The 13,961-nt window shown below is 37.7% G+C and overlaps 1 protein-coding gene across 1 annotated transcript; it reads right to left on the minus strand.

Moving 5' to 3' along the window:
* Positions 1 to 1,407: 1,407 nt before the first annotated feature.
* On the minus strand, positions 1,408 to 13,025 carry TOB2 (transducer of ERBB2, 2). Its single transcript, XM_039335563.1, has 4 exons — positions 12,695 to 13,025; positions 10,744 to 10,816; positions 8,299 to 8,374; positions 1,408 to 5,746 (listed from the first exon to the last, which is right to left on the minus strand). The coding sequence occupies exon 4, from the start codon at positions 5,658 to 5,660 to the stop codon at positions 4,641 to 4,643; it is 1,020 nt and encodes a 339-aa protein (XP_039191497.1). The 5' UTR covers positions 5,661 to 5,746; positions 8,299 to 8,374; positions 10,744 to 10,816; positions 12,695 to 13,025; the 3' UTR covers positions 1,408 to 4,640.
* Between the last annotated feature and the right edge of the window lie 936 nt (positions 13,026 to 13,961).

The following is a 13,961-nucleotide window of genomic DNA, read 5'->3' on the forward strand; positions in this document are numbered from 1 at the left end:
ATAAAACTTGAATAGTATTTGTAATTATTTCCCTTTTTTTGTTTTATAAATAAGTCAAGGCGGTGAACATACATAGTAAACTTATTTTCCCCCACAACAACCTTGTAGGTTGTGGTTTATACTGAGAGTAATGACTGGCCCAAAATCACCCAGCTGGCTTTCATGGTTATGGTGGGACTAAAATTCATAGTCTCCTGGTTTCTAGTCTGGAACTTTAACCTCTAGACCGAACTGGCTCTCAATAATAAAAGTAATAAAATGAAGTAACAAAAGTAGGATAAACTTTAATTGAATACATTTATAATGTATTTGTTTATTGAGATAAAAAATTCTATTCCTGCTTCATATTTCAGTTTCATCTTTGCACTAGGTCAATTGCTTGACCATCAAGAGTCTGCTATTAGGGACTAACATGCCTCCTAATTTTAAGAAATGAAGTTGGTAAATTCTAAGCAATTTCTGAACATTGGAGACTACAAAACTCACATCTAGGATCAAAACAGTTATCTAGACTCTAAACAATATAGTAGCCTGTGGCCAGTGCACAATTTCATAAACCTTTTCTGCCAAAACACAAATTTCAATTAGTAAGACCTATTCTATTCAGTAACAACAGTAAGGTGTTATGTAACCAGTAAGTACTGAATCTATCCTCTTCAATAACCTGCTGCATGGGAGAAGACTGTCAAGAAGAAAAAAAAGTATTTGTTAAAACCAGGAAAGATATCCCCGTGTGTTTTGAGCTCTACTCATGCCCACTATTCATCTCCTAGTGGTCCTCCGTAGGAGAAAAAAAAAAGCTATACATCCTAACATAGACATAGAATTTGGGTTTTCATTCTATTCTCATAACTGTATAGTTTGGCAAGTAAAAATATCACAATTTTATGTCGAGAAATTAAAAAAGAAAAAAGAAAATCTAGTCCAAAGAGCAAAGGTTTCAACAACATAATCAACTCTTTATACAAGATCACTGTCTCACATAAAAACACAGAGATGTGAATTTTTACTCTGATGAACTCGGTGGAAAGTAATTGTATATAAACAAAAAGTTGTTCTGTTAAAAAAGACATATTTGAGATAAATATAGGTTATGTACATAATGTTTGACTTTTAAACTATGCTATTGCAAAACTCTGAATTGTCATAAATTAGATTCACTTCAGACCAATTGATTTTAGCCTAATTTAGCCAGAAATATGTCCAACTTGGGGATATTAAAACTATACCTCATTTATTCTGGGGAACATATCAGAAAAAGAGCCACATTTCCCCTCCCCCCCAGCTTCCCACATTCCTGTATACCACAGCACTATGTGGAATCATGTCTATTTTCAAATCCAAAAAGAAAGTCTTGTTTTTCATCCTTAAACATTATGAGCTTGTACAAACAACAGAACAAGAAGCTATTATGTATCATGCTTTTAATACAAACTTAAAAAAATCTGGAACAATAGAAACTGTACAGATTTGATCAACCTTTGTTGTTTTTAACTAAATCTTTAGACATGCCAATGTCCTGTTCCAAAATATTGCACAACATTCTGAATACAAAACGCTGATTGTATTCCTCCTTTGCTAGAGAAAAAAAGAACCCCACCCCCTCTGAATCCCTACTCAATGGCCCTCTGCCTGTAAAAAACAAAACAAAAACAAGAAAACCAAAGAGACGAACAAGAACAGCATGGACCTCTGCATTAAAAAACATACATAATTATGTCCTCTTTGTGTTCATCCGTCCACTTTAGATCACGTTATTGATTCACTCTTCAAAAAGGATCAGGAAGGAGGGAAGCAAGGGAAAAAGGAGCTTTCACTGCTGCTTTTTTAAAATTTTCCTGAAAAAATATTTTTCTCTCCTCTAAGAAAAATTTTTGAAAAGAAAAGTTTCATTTTGTAGGTTAGAAATATACATATATTATATATACCTCTTACATTTTACAAATGTAGCAAATTATTCAATATAAACAGACAACAAAAAATTAACACAAACCCATAAAAATAAAAGTTAAAAAAAATTATTTTTTCTTCCTATGAAACCAGGTAAATTAGTGCAGGTCTTAAAAATAAAATTGCAGCCAAACATCCAACTCTTGAGACAAGAAGACCAAAAAAGAGGCCGTGAGTTTCATTGTTGTCAGCACTGGAAATGCTTCTGAAGCACAGTTATATGTTGCTTTAGGAAATAGAGGTTGGTCCCTCCCCTTTTCTTCCTTGTGCATGTAGACTTCTTTTCCAAAAGCGCGTATAATAAAGCAGTGTCAAACATTGCAGTGTCAAACGTCACAAATTGCAGGTGCTAAGTGAGACTTCCTCTCTATTATTCTAAACCTTAGAAGGGTATGCATATAATCCCTAAAAGCAGGTTTGTGGCATCTTTCTCTGCTACAGGAATAAACAGAGGAGATTATGCTAGGTGGATAGTCTGTACCAGGGAGGAAGATGTGGTTCAAGTCCAGTGTAATAACTAGGCAGTCTACATTACAATACACTCCACAGGGGCAAGTGGGTGGCAGTGGTACTTTTAGGGGAAAGCATGAACAAGCATAAAGCTGAACAATTTGTAATAGTCTTGTTCAGGTTTTAAGTTTCAGCCCTGTGCAGTTTCACCTTTTCATTACTGTGCACTTTCCCTCTTCATCCACTGAGTGCATGAAAAAACAGGCAGAGTGTTCAATATACTTTTAGTGTCCTCTTTCCTTGTCCCACGAAAAGGGAGGAAATAAAGAAAGGATTCACTTCAGGGGCATGTTAAAATATCTTACAGATTAATCCCACAATATGCCTAGGCAGGAAACATTTCCCATAACTAAACCCATGATATTTAACACATTAAAAATAGTTACCCTTCTCTGGAGGATAGGTGCAACTGGAAGTTAAGGCTCATATGTATTCTAGCAAGGAATCCTTAATTTAGGTTGAGGGAGTGGGGAGGGGGAACTTAAAAGGTCAAGCTGTAGAAGAACATATTTTAACTTATCTATTTGACAAGACTTTGCCAGAGAAGTTGTAGAAGCAAGATTTAATACAACCCAAACTGAGCTGTAGAAGAGAGCACAGAGGATGTAAAGCTGTCTAACTAGGATACACAATCAGTTTCCTCTTCCTAACTTCACTGCTCCCTCAGTTAATTACTTAAAAAGATTGCTTACTTATTACCATAGTTAAGTAAATTCTGGGACTCATAATCATTCCATAAGGCATAGATGGGGAAGGTTTCCTATCTAAGGCAAATTCTGTCAATTGGTTTGCAAAAAAACTGAACATTAGAAGGCCACTATTGTCTATTTCTTTCTGGAATCCTCTCCAGCTGAAAGGAGAAACACAATACAATTGGAATTCCTAGCTCTCCAACAATAAGGAAAGGACAGACTCTATATTTCTATCAGTGAACACTTTCTTCACATTCAAATCACTTGGATATTCTATGGCAAGCCCACTTCATCCCTGATGCAGAGCCTTGAGATGGAACAACTTTAAGCTGGAACAGGTATGCAAGAACACCTGATTCCTTTCCAATGAAAAAATGTAATATTTTTGGTCAAAAGTCCTAGGAAATGTGAAATTCAAAGTGCAAACCCTCTTACCATCCATTCAGAGAGTAGCCTACACACTAACTCCTTCATCCCTGTCAAAAGTAGTGCTTATAATATTTGAAAGTAGGAGAACCATCTTTTCCATGAGAACTAGTAACCAAATGGTCAGCTATTAATCAGAAGAGCAAACAACCTGGCAAAATTTCCAACTGATTAACCCAGAGAAACATCAACAGATGTTGCTCAGGCACAAAAAACCAGAAAACCAACATTCACACTTACTCTTGAATGAGTGCAATATACAAGGATAATTTTTTTTCACAGGTCAGAAGAATTTTCATATAGAGTTCTATTTATTTGTCATATTATTAGCAAACGGGACTGAGCTTTCCTAAAATCCACCAGTCTAGCTTTTAAGACTAGAGAAGAAAAGAGGCTTGTAGGAAGCCTGAGGCAAAATACTATCCCAGATGTCACACTATCCTCTAGATAGACAAATTTCCAGGGAAACAATATTTTCACTGCAAGACCCTGTCATCACCAGTTAGCATAAGATAAACTTTGTTTTCTGTTCTAGGATTATAAAATCTGAGAGTTCTACGAAATTTAACTAATTTATCCCACTATCTATCGCAAGTCTCCCCGGGAAGTGCTTGAGATGTTACACAACCAGAGGTATTTAATCATTTCCCAACCCTACCCTAGGCCACTTGAAAAACTAAGAAAATTCAAGACATCTGGGTATGATGAACATGACAGCACCTGAACAAGGCCACCCTTATAGCAAGCATATTTGAGGACCAGTTCCAATGAGCAGCATGGGAGATTAAATAAAGTAACTCTGGTTCCAACCACTGCTGGGCCAAGAAGGATAGCCTCTTTCATTAAACATACAACCATGGGTAGGAAAGAGCACAGAATATAAGTTTTAAAAAGAATCAGTGCTTCAGCAGCGCTCCCTGGCATGACACAACAGGTTAGGGTTCATCTCTTTCCAAGAAGTTATATTTATAAGATTTCAAATATTTCTTAATTATTTTTCTCTCAGGTTTTTTTTTTTTTTTTTTTTTGGAAGTGGTTTTCCCCAGAATACTCATATGGTGGTCAGTTGGCCAAAACCACTGGCTGGAACGACTGACTGGGATACTGCATGGCATTCAGATTGTAGCTAAGTCCTTCCACAAAGGGTGTCTTCTCCAGAAAAAGGCTGTTGGTGCTTCCACCAAAAACCTGAGCCATGTCAAAGCTGCTGCCATTACTAGCACTGAACTGTGATGCAGGAGGAATGCTACCAGCCTGGTTTTCAGTGGCTACACTATCAAAGAAGAGGCTGCTGGCTCCTGGTGATCCACCATTGTAAACAAACTCCTTGGCATTGGGGGAGAGTTGAGACTGAGGGGCTGGGCTGCCCCCGATGAAGTTCAGAGAATGCATAGACAGGGAAAGGCCTTTGTGCTTCAGCAGACTATTGGTGGGTGAACGGACTGAACGTTGTGGCTGCTGTGGAACCCCTGTACCATTGGTGCTTGCTCCAGCTCCTCCACCTTTCTTCATCTTAGTTGAACCAAACTTTGTGGCAGCAAATGTAGCAGTGGTAAAAGTAATTGGCTGAGCAGATCGTGGGATGAATGTAGGGCTAGGTGACTGACCAAAAGATGGAGACGGAGAATTAGACAAGGAATTGTCCTGGCTTCCAATAGGTACAAACACCTGTGCATCAGGATTGAAACTGCTCTTGATCTCCTTGTCCAACTCAACTGCACTGCAGCCCTCACTGTCATCCAGATAAAGGACCTTGACTGACCCTTTCTCACCAATTTGGTAAGAGACCTCAAAGGGATCAACCCAAACACTGAGTTCTTCAGGGACATTGGCTCGTACATCCTCTACAGCAAGTCCACTCCTCTTGGCTGCCATTTCCACCACGGGGTCCACAGTTTCTCCAATGTGAACACAACGGTAGCCAGAACCTTTCAGAGGTTTCTCTGGATACCAGTGACCTTCATATTTCTTTTTTAGCAGCCTCTCTAGCTCTTCACCAAACAGGTCAGCTCGCCTCCGTGGAAGCTTGTTGTACAGATATGAGATGATGAAGTTCAGAGCAACTTTGATCTCTAGATGCATACTCCCTTTACAGCAAGCAAATTAGGGCAGTATATTAAAAATAGACAAAGGATACAACCATAAATGGATTTTGGCTCCAAACAATCCTGGAAAAAGAGAAAAGGAAGAAAAGAAATAAATATGGTATATTTAATATTATGGCAGAGTTCTGTTTTAAAACAGTTAAAAAATTAGCTAAAGCAATTGCTACATATTCAATAGTATGTAATTTCAGAGCGATTGTAGTCCTACACGGGATTTTAAAATACTAAGTAATTCCACTGTTTATTTTTCAATCAAATGTACAGATTTGTCAAATAAATTTTACAGATTTTCTGATCTGGGATATAAAGTAATTTGGAAACCAGAAAGTAAGTACTACTGCCTTGAGTGTATAAACTGGCACTACAATTTCTTTTTTCTATTGGGCTGTCTCCAAAGTTAAGTTAATAAAAAAATTTAAGTCACATTTTCTCATGTGCCAAGTGTTATTTATTTGAGATGTTGAAAATCAGGGCATCTGTAAAAGAAAATGTGTTGATTACAATATACAATATTGCCATGTCCTCTAATAGCAATTTAACATAGCACAGCCTACTGAGTAGTTTTAGAGTGCCTACACATTATGCACATGCAAATCTATATATTTATATATGCATGTGTGAATATATAATGTTACTATACTGAAAAGAGCCTTTAAAGTGATCTAGTTCAAATCTACGATCCACTGGCTAAGCATCCGTCATATTTTTGATAACTTTTTTTCCACAACATTAATTGCATTGTTTTACCTCATTTGAACACATTCCAGTTTACTTTTTAAAATGCAGTTCCAAGAAATATATGCAAGTCTTCCAGGTAAGAATTGATTTGCACCGAAAAGAAATGGAAATGCTATTTCTCATGATTTGAAAACTATAGCTCTAATCATGTAATCACTATTATTTGTAAGCCGCCCAGAGTCACTGAGAGTGAATGGGCAGCCATATAAATCTTCTCAATAAATAACTCAATCTGGATTTGAGTATAATTCAAGATCCTTTTCACAACTATTGCTTCCAAAAATATGTATCTTAGCCTATATACATGCTATATTTGATCTGCATTTATTACACTGTACACTGCCCAGAGCCCCTCTGAGAGAGATGAGCAGTTAAGAAATAAGAAATATAAATACTGAATTACTTAATTTCATTTTGTAAGTTTTTACCCGATTTCCTTTTCTTCAAAATAGTGTGGAAACATTTAAGTTTTATATTATAATAATAAAACGTTAAACTTGTATGTCACATGACACCCAATGACTCTACTCTGATCTATCTATCTAGATATTTGGTATCTTCAGACACTCACGGTATTTAAGATTGGAACAGTCTGTTCTGTACAGATACAAATGATATAAATAAGCACATTTACCACAACCACCCAATTTATGATATGTTGATAGGCCTGCCTCCTGAATTTCTGATACTAAATGTAACAGTCAAAGTTACATTTAAATTTCATTCTAAGCTATTAGATATAGCAGTTCAATACATTTAAGGAGATAAAGTGAGAAACAAATTGTGATGTCTTCCATCCCTGTTGTTCTAATAACAAACAATTAAATATTTGAAACTTTCTTTCCTTAGCATCATTTCATTTGAACAAAAAATATTGGAGAGGAATTAACAAGTATATTCTGGCCCCAGGAATGTTCAAACTGTCATTTTTAAAGATGCAAGTATCTAATGTTTTTAATGGTTCCTGTGTGGCATGCAGACCAGTTTAAAAAAATCTTTAAACCAAACTTCTCCTTTATAGGGGGGTTACACAACCAAATGATTTCCTGTGTCTCTCAATAATACTTCAATCAACATTGTTTTACTCTACCCAATTATATTCTTAAGTGCCTAGAAAAGGTCTGTAAGATTATTTAAATTGAGGGTTGTATGTATCACCAATTTACCTGCAATGTAACAGATCTAGTTTTTAATTGGCATCTTAATCAATAGCCTGCTTTGGATCCGTAAAATATTCAAAAAATGAATACTAGAGATGAATTTCAGTGATGCCCTACAAAATATGTTGGTTTATGGCAAGTATTTTTTCTAATATACTATTTGATATTCAGAAGCTAGAAGCCCACTGGAAACCTGGGACTAGTACAGCACTCAATTGAGGAATAGGAAGAAAAATTACGGTATAATCTTTTTTCAGTCACAACCTCATTCTTAGACATCTGTGACAGCATACCTGCCATTTCTAAATGCAAGTGCATTTGTGTACCAATACTTGAAAGCATATTGTGTGGTAAAAGGACATAAGGTGATGTATTTAATAAACCATCATCTCTTTACAGTAATTAAACTATGGAATTTCCCACAAAATAATATAATCTGAGACAGCACCCTTCAAACGTCAGTTCAATTTGTCGAAAATAGATAAGGATGCATGCTCCCAGTGTCATTCCTTTCATCTTGACCTTCTGGTATTTATGGAGCAGGTATGTATGGGAACTGTACATTTGTTGGAAAGAGACAGAAAGATTGGCAATATATCCTCCTCTTCCAACAATTAAAGGTTTAAAACCTAGAGATTGTCAAAGGGAATATAAAATGATAAATGACTATTAAATTGAGAAGGTTATTTGCTATCTCCAGGTTAACATGAAGCATACCTCTGATTATCAGCTGCTGTGAATCAATGAGAAGAGGGCCGCCCTCATGTCCTGTTTGTGGACTTTCCATAGGTATCTAGTTAAGTCATTGTGGGAAATTAAGATATTAGAAAAAACAGGTCTTTGTTTTAACCTAGCAAATCTCTTAAAATATAAAGCAGAGCTTTGCATCAAAATGTAAATGGGAGCATGTATACAAGATTTTAAAACTTTTTATTCTTCAAGAGTATAGGTAGTCCTTGACTTGTGACTACAATTGACCCCAAAATTTCCACTTTTAAGCAAGACAGTTAAGTGAATTTTGCCCCATTTTACAACCTTTCTTGCCACAGTGGTTAAGTGAATCACTGCACTTATTAAGTTAGTAACATGATTGTTAAGTAAATCTGGCTTTCCCATTGACTTTGCTTGACAGAAGGTCACAGATGGTGAATGATCCTGGGACATTGGAACTATCATAAATACATGCCAGTTGCCAAGCAAATTTTGATCATGTGACCATTGGATGCTACAACAGTCGTAAGTATGAAAAATGGTCATGTCAACTTTTTCAGTGCCATTGTAACTTCAAACAGTCACTAAATGGACAATTGTAAGTTGAGGACTACCTGTATTGTTACTGCAACCAATACAGAAGCTTCTTCTAAAATAATTCCAACTGACTGGGGATAGCCAAGAAATTATTTCTGATAGCAGAACCCAAGACCTTAGAGTTTGTACTTCAGGAGCAACTAGACTATAATAAGCTGTACCAAAGCTAATTGAATATGCCTACTATTTAACTTGGGCGGCAAGATCAACTAACATACCAGCTCAAGTATGCAAAATGGTTCGAATCTGTGTCCTGTGAAATTATTGTTTTGAGAAACTAGAACATTTAGGAAAGTAACTTATGACTGTGAAAGTTTTTTTTATTTTTAGGCAAGGCTATTATCTACAACATGCATACCATAATTTATGACTGAAGATTTATCCTGTCAATCATCCTAAAGAAAAATATTATTCAGAAAATACTATTGTTTGCTACTTTCTCAAGGACAGGACGCAAAGCAAAGCACCTTGAGTTCACATCTGAATAGGCCCTCCAGATTCAAAAGAGCTTACTGCCAAATAAATATAATGAGAAGAGCAACATTTGGATCTAAAAAAGTCCATTTTATTCTAATATGGACATGTTATGTGTCTTTTTAAAAAAGTATATATTCTTTTAAAAACTGTAAACTGCCCAGTCTTTTTCAATCTGATGGTCTTGAAACCCAAGAAATAAGAAATAATGACCTACACAATGATCTATTAATAGTAATTAGATCAAGTAACAGAAAGACAGTAAGTCAGATCAGCCCAAGTCACTTGGCATTATGTTTCGATTCAAGAATGTTTTATTTTGCTTTGGATTTTCTTATATAGAATGTGGTTTCTCATCAAACTAAAAGTACCAAGAAATATTTTAAAGGATCCCCACATATTATACATTTTAGTATATTCAAATTATAGAATCAGAACAAAAAATATTAAATACAAAAGTACCCTCCAAATTTGGTACAGCAATTTTTGAAAGAGAGTATCTGAAAAATAATGCCATAGCTTTATTATTACCAAAGTAAATTTGCATTCATTAGAATTCCTTAATCCTTAAGACTGTTAATTTGAAGACAAGTGAGACTTCAGAGACTAATAAAAGAATTAAATCTTTGGGTTTTTTTCTATAGAGCTTCAATAATAAGATCCAAGTTATTTCAGAATAGCCAATTATCTTGAGAATATAAAAGATAATTGCAATTTATTCTGCATGTGGCAATTATATCCATGAGACAACAAATTAAATAACAATCTCCATGTTATTACTCAATAATTTTGCATATAAACAGTTAAACTATAGTTATTTCTTTGGGAGGAGTGTATTATTGCCTAGTCATAGAGTATTGAGTAAAATACTTTAAACATAGATTAGACAACTTTTTAAAAATGTTCTTAATTATCTAGAGTAGTTGTTAAGATGATCAGAAATACTTTAAAAAATAAAAGCTATTCTGACCAATTAAAAAATCTGAATTTCTGATCAATAACCTGTTACATATACTTACAGGAGATAGACATCTAAACAGAACAGAGCATTAGTTCAACCGACTCCTCACATCAATCCGCTGTTTACAGAAACTCAAGTATCTGCTTTAAAGTCTAAGAACAGAGGGGCGAATCCTAGAAACGTTCCCGAACCATAATTGCCCAACGTAGTATTTCTTTTGCCGAAATCCGTTGCCCCGTAGGATTATATGGACAAATCACCTCCTTTCCAAGCCTCCGCACATGTGCAAAGTTGATACTGTTTTCTCCGGAGGGACCCTCCTCTCCCGAAAGGTCTCTGGCGGCTTGCCTGCAGACCGTCCCCCTATCTTAAGCGCGGTTGCCAACATTCGCGGATGAAGCCTCCCTAATACACCCTACCTCTGCGAACAGTTCCTTGGCCTCCTCCCAATTCGGGTGTCTCCGAAGCCGTACTACCTCATGAATTCAGCATCTGTTACAAAATGGAACGCCCGAGTAAGTGACCTACTTTGTCTTTTAGCTACCCTTCTCCATTTGCTTTGCGCCAAAGCTGGCCCAGACGAGCGCCTGCTCAGCTAAGCCGTGTAAAATTTTCCATGGCGCATGCGCTCTTTGCGCGCTATTGCTCACCCCCCCTCCTCCTTATCATTTCGCATTTCAGCTAAAATCACCGGTTTCTTCTCGCCCTCTTTCTCTACTGTGTGCGGAAAAGCATAGAGAGCAGGAGGAGGCCGTCTGAGGAAATCTCAGGCACTTGGCAAGGCACTCCTCCGACCCTAACCTTTCATTCCTCCTTTGCTGGAGACCCGTAACAGATCTACCCAACACCCAGCGTAATCCTGCCTACCTGGAAGTAAGCCCCAGGATGGACCCTTTTCCTAAGACACTCCCCCCCCCCGCTTTTACACGCGGAGGGAGGGTAAATCTTGAGATGTAGCTTCCCAATGCCGTCCTTGGGGAAGAGAAGCCACCACAGAGCAAGAGAGCTATTTTACAGGGCCCCTCGCGGAGGCTTCCATTTCGCCCATGGAAGTGTTGAGGTACACTTGTGGCCCTAATCCCTCTCGTGCTCGTTAACGGGAATCGTATAAACAGGCCTTCAAAGCCCACCGGAGCCTCCCCCCAAAGGTCTAACAGAGAATGAGCCCAAGAGAAGGTTATTGAGACCTGACCTTTACCGTCTACCTGGAAGAAACCCGGGACATCCCAGCTCGTTTCGGAGGGCTGGCCATGTTTTCTTTGCCAGCCTGCTCAACCGACTACCCCCTAGCTCCCTTCGGGGCTGAAAGGGTCATCCCCGCTTCTCGGCTTCCAAGGCACTGATTAGGCCGCAGGATGTCTGTGGCCCAAAAGAAAATGCTGAATCCAATTTACCTCACGAACAGGGAATCCATGGAAGCCAGAAAGTGCGTTTTTGATATCCATTAAGTATTGTTGCAGGGACGATTACAGCTATTTCATTTGACTGAGCCTCTCCGGCTCGCAATTCAGCCTTTTTGAAAAACCACTGAGAAGGGAGAACTACCCCGCTTAAAGCCTTCGGACGGAGGTGGAGGGTGGGGAACCCGCATCTTATTTTTTTCCCCCTAGGTCTGTGTTTGTGACATACGAAATCATAAGGAGGCAGTGGGGAGAGAAAATTCGAGTATAAAAGGGATGGAACCACTTTTCAGACAAAGCCGTGTTGGCCATTGATCCGGATTAAGCTAAATGGAACCAAATAAACTCCCTAGTTCGACCCCCCGACTTTTCCTTGTATCCGCTCTATCCCCTCCATTATTTGATACTCACTACCATTTTTATATCCTTAAAAGAAAAAGCGAAGAATACAGGCTCGTCCGCAGTATTTTCTTTAAACCAAAATCCGTTTTATAGGGGTTTCTTTTAATAGTCGGATCACGATTCCAATAAAATGAACGAAGACAAAATGGTGAACTGGAGTATTTTCAATCGTTCAAGCCAAACGGCTTTCAGACTTCGTCCTTCAAACTAATACTATCAGCAATGTTGCTGGTTCCAAGGGAAACAATATTACTAGAAGGAAAGGTTTCCTTGTAAAGGCAGAGCCGTTCTCCCCTAGGGAACGGGGGAGGGGAGGGGGGTCGGGCGGAGAAGGAACCCCCGATATGACTTCTCAGAACCCGACTTGGAAGAGCGGCGGCTTCTGAAAGAGGCTGCGATTAAATCGTCCTTTAAAGGACCAGCGGAGAAAAGCAAGCTTGAATAGGAAAGGAAGACGGCCAACTTGATCAAAAAGGCATTCTTCAAACAGAAATGTAAATAGTATAACTATAGGGAACACTTCCATTATGCCCACCCTGTCCCTGTCTAGCCATAAGCATTTACTTACTTTTTTCCTTTTTCCTTTTTTTTTTTCAGCACCGGGAAAGGTGGTTTGGTGGCTTCTTTTTCTTTCCAGATCTTTTTAGGGAGTTTCTTTTTCACAAAGCGCTGATGTAGTATATTCGATATGTATTTTTAAATTGTACGGATGCTATTTCTCGATAACTTCTCCCCCCTCTATAGGCCAAATTAGAAGTGGGGTGAGAGGATATTGATTGGGGAGCCCCCTTCTTCCTTACTTTGCTCCCTCCGCGGGAAGCCTGAAGCCACCCTCTTCCTAGCCCAAAGTGAGCAAAGTAAATGAAAAGTTTCACCCTTAGCAACCCTGCGCAAGGATATTCTCCTCCACACCCATGGTGATGCGTCTTGCAAAGGACAAGGAAGGGGAGGAGAGGGCGGGCGAACCGGAACTACTTCCCTAACGTCGATTTCTACTTAACTCGCGATGTGCCGGGCCGTGCGCTTCGTTCTTGTTACGAATGTTTGTAAGTCGATCTATCGTTATAGCAATTTTCTTGTACTATATTTGTAATTGAAAACTTCCCTTCGTACTATAATTCAGTAGAGTAATTTTTGGCATTAATTAATAAGAGTATTAATAAATCGTTTAATATAAATTGAATTCCATTATTACGGTACCAATAATTTAAGAATAAGTGGACCACCTGTAAGAGGTCTCAACCTTTTACCTAAGTTATTCCATCAGAAGTAACCCCCATCTTCTGATTGTGTTAGAGTCTCAAATGAGACTAAGACTTTACCATTCACCTTTAATGAAGACATGTTAGCATCACAGAAATGTTCCATTTTTCTGTAATGAAACAAATGGACAGTTGGTAACTTAAAATTTAGTAAATGTGAGTATAGCATAGTTGACTCTTGATGGGGTAGAATTGGTCAAAAACAACCCTGCATCAGACATACAAATACTATAAATGGGTTTATGGTAACTTCCCATTGCCTTGCATATAAAATACAATCCTCTGAAGGTTGATCTTAATATACAAGTGCATTTGAATGAAAACTTTGCAGAAGCCTGCCTCATTAATAAACTGCAGTCTTAAATACAAAACATATATTCTTTCAGCTACTCTTGTTATCCATTCATATTTAGATCCTTCAGTGATGTCTCAGAAATCTAAGCAATAATGCTAAAAGATGCCATGCTAAATATATTCAAGATAGATTACAATGATCTACATACTAGAATTGCAATTACAAATATAATTACTCTTTGCAATTTATTCAACAAGTTCTTAAAACAGGTTATTCCT

This window comes from Crotalus tigris, unplaced genomic scaffold, assembly GCF_016545835.1.
Source record: "Crotalus tigris isolate CLP2741 ecotype Arizona unplaced genomic scaffold, ASM1654583v1 scf7180000017644.4837335, whole genome shotgun sequence".
NCBI lineage: Eukaryota > Metazoa > Chordata > Lepidosauria > Squamata > Viperidae > Crotalus > Crotalus tigris.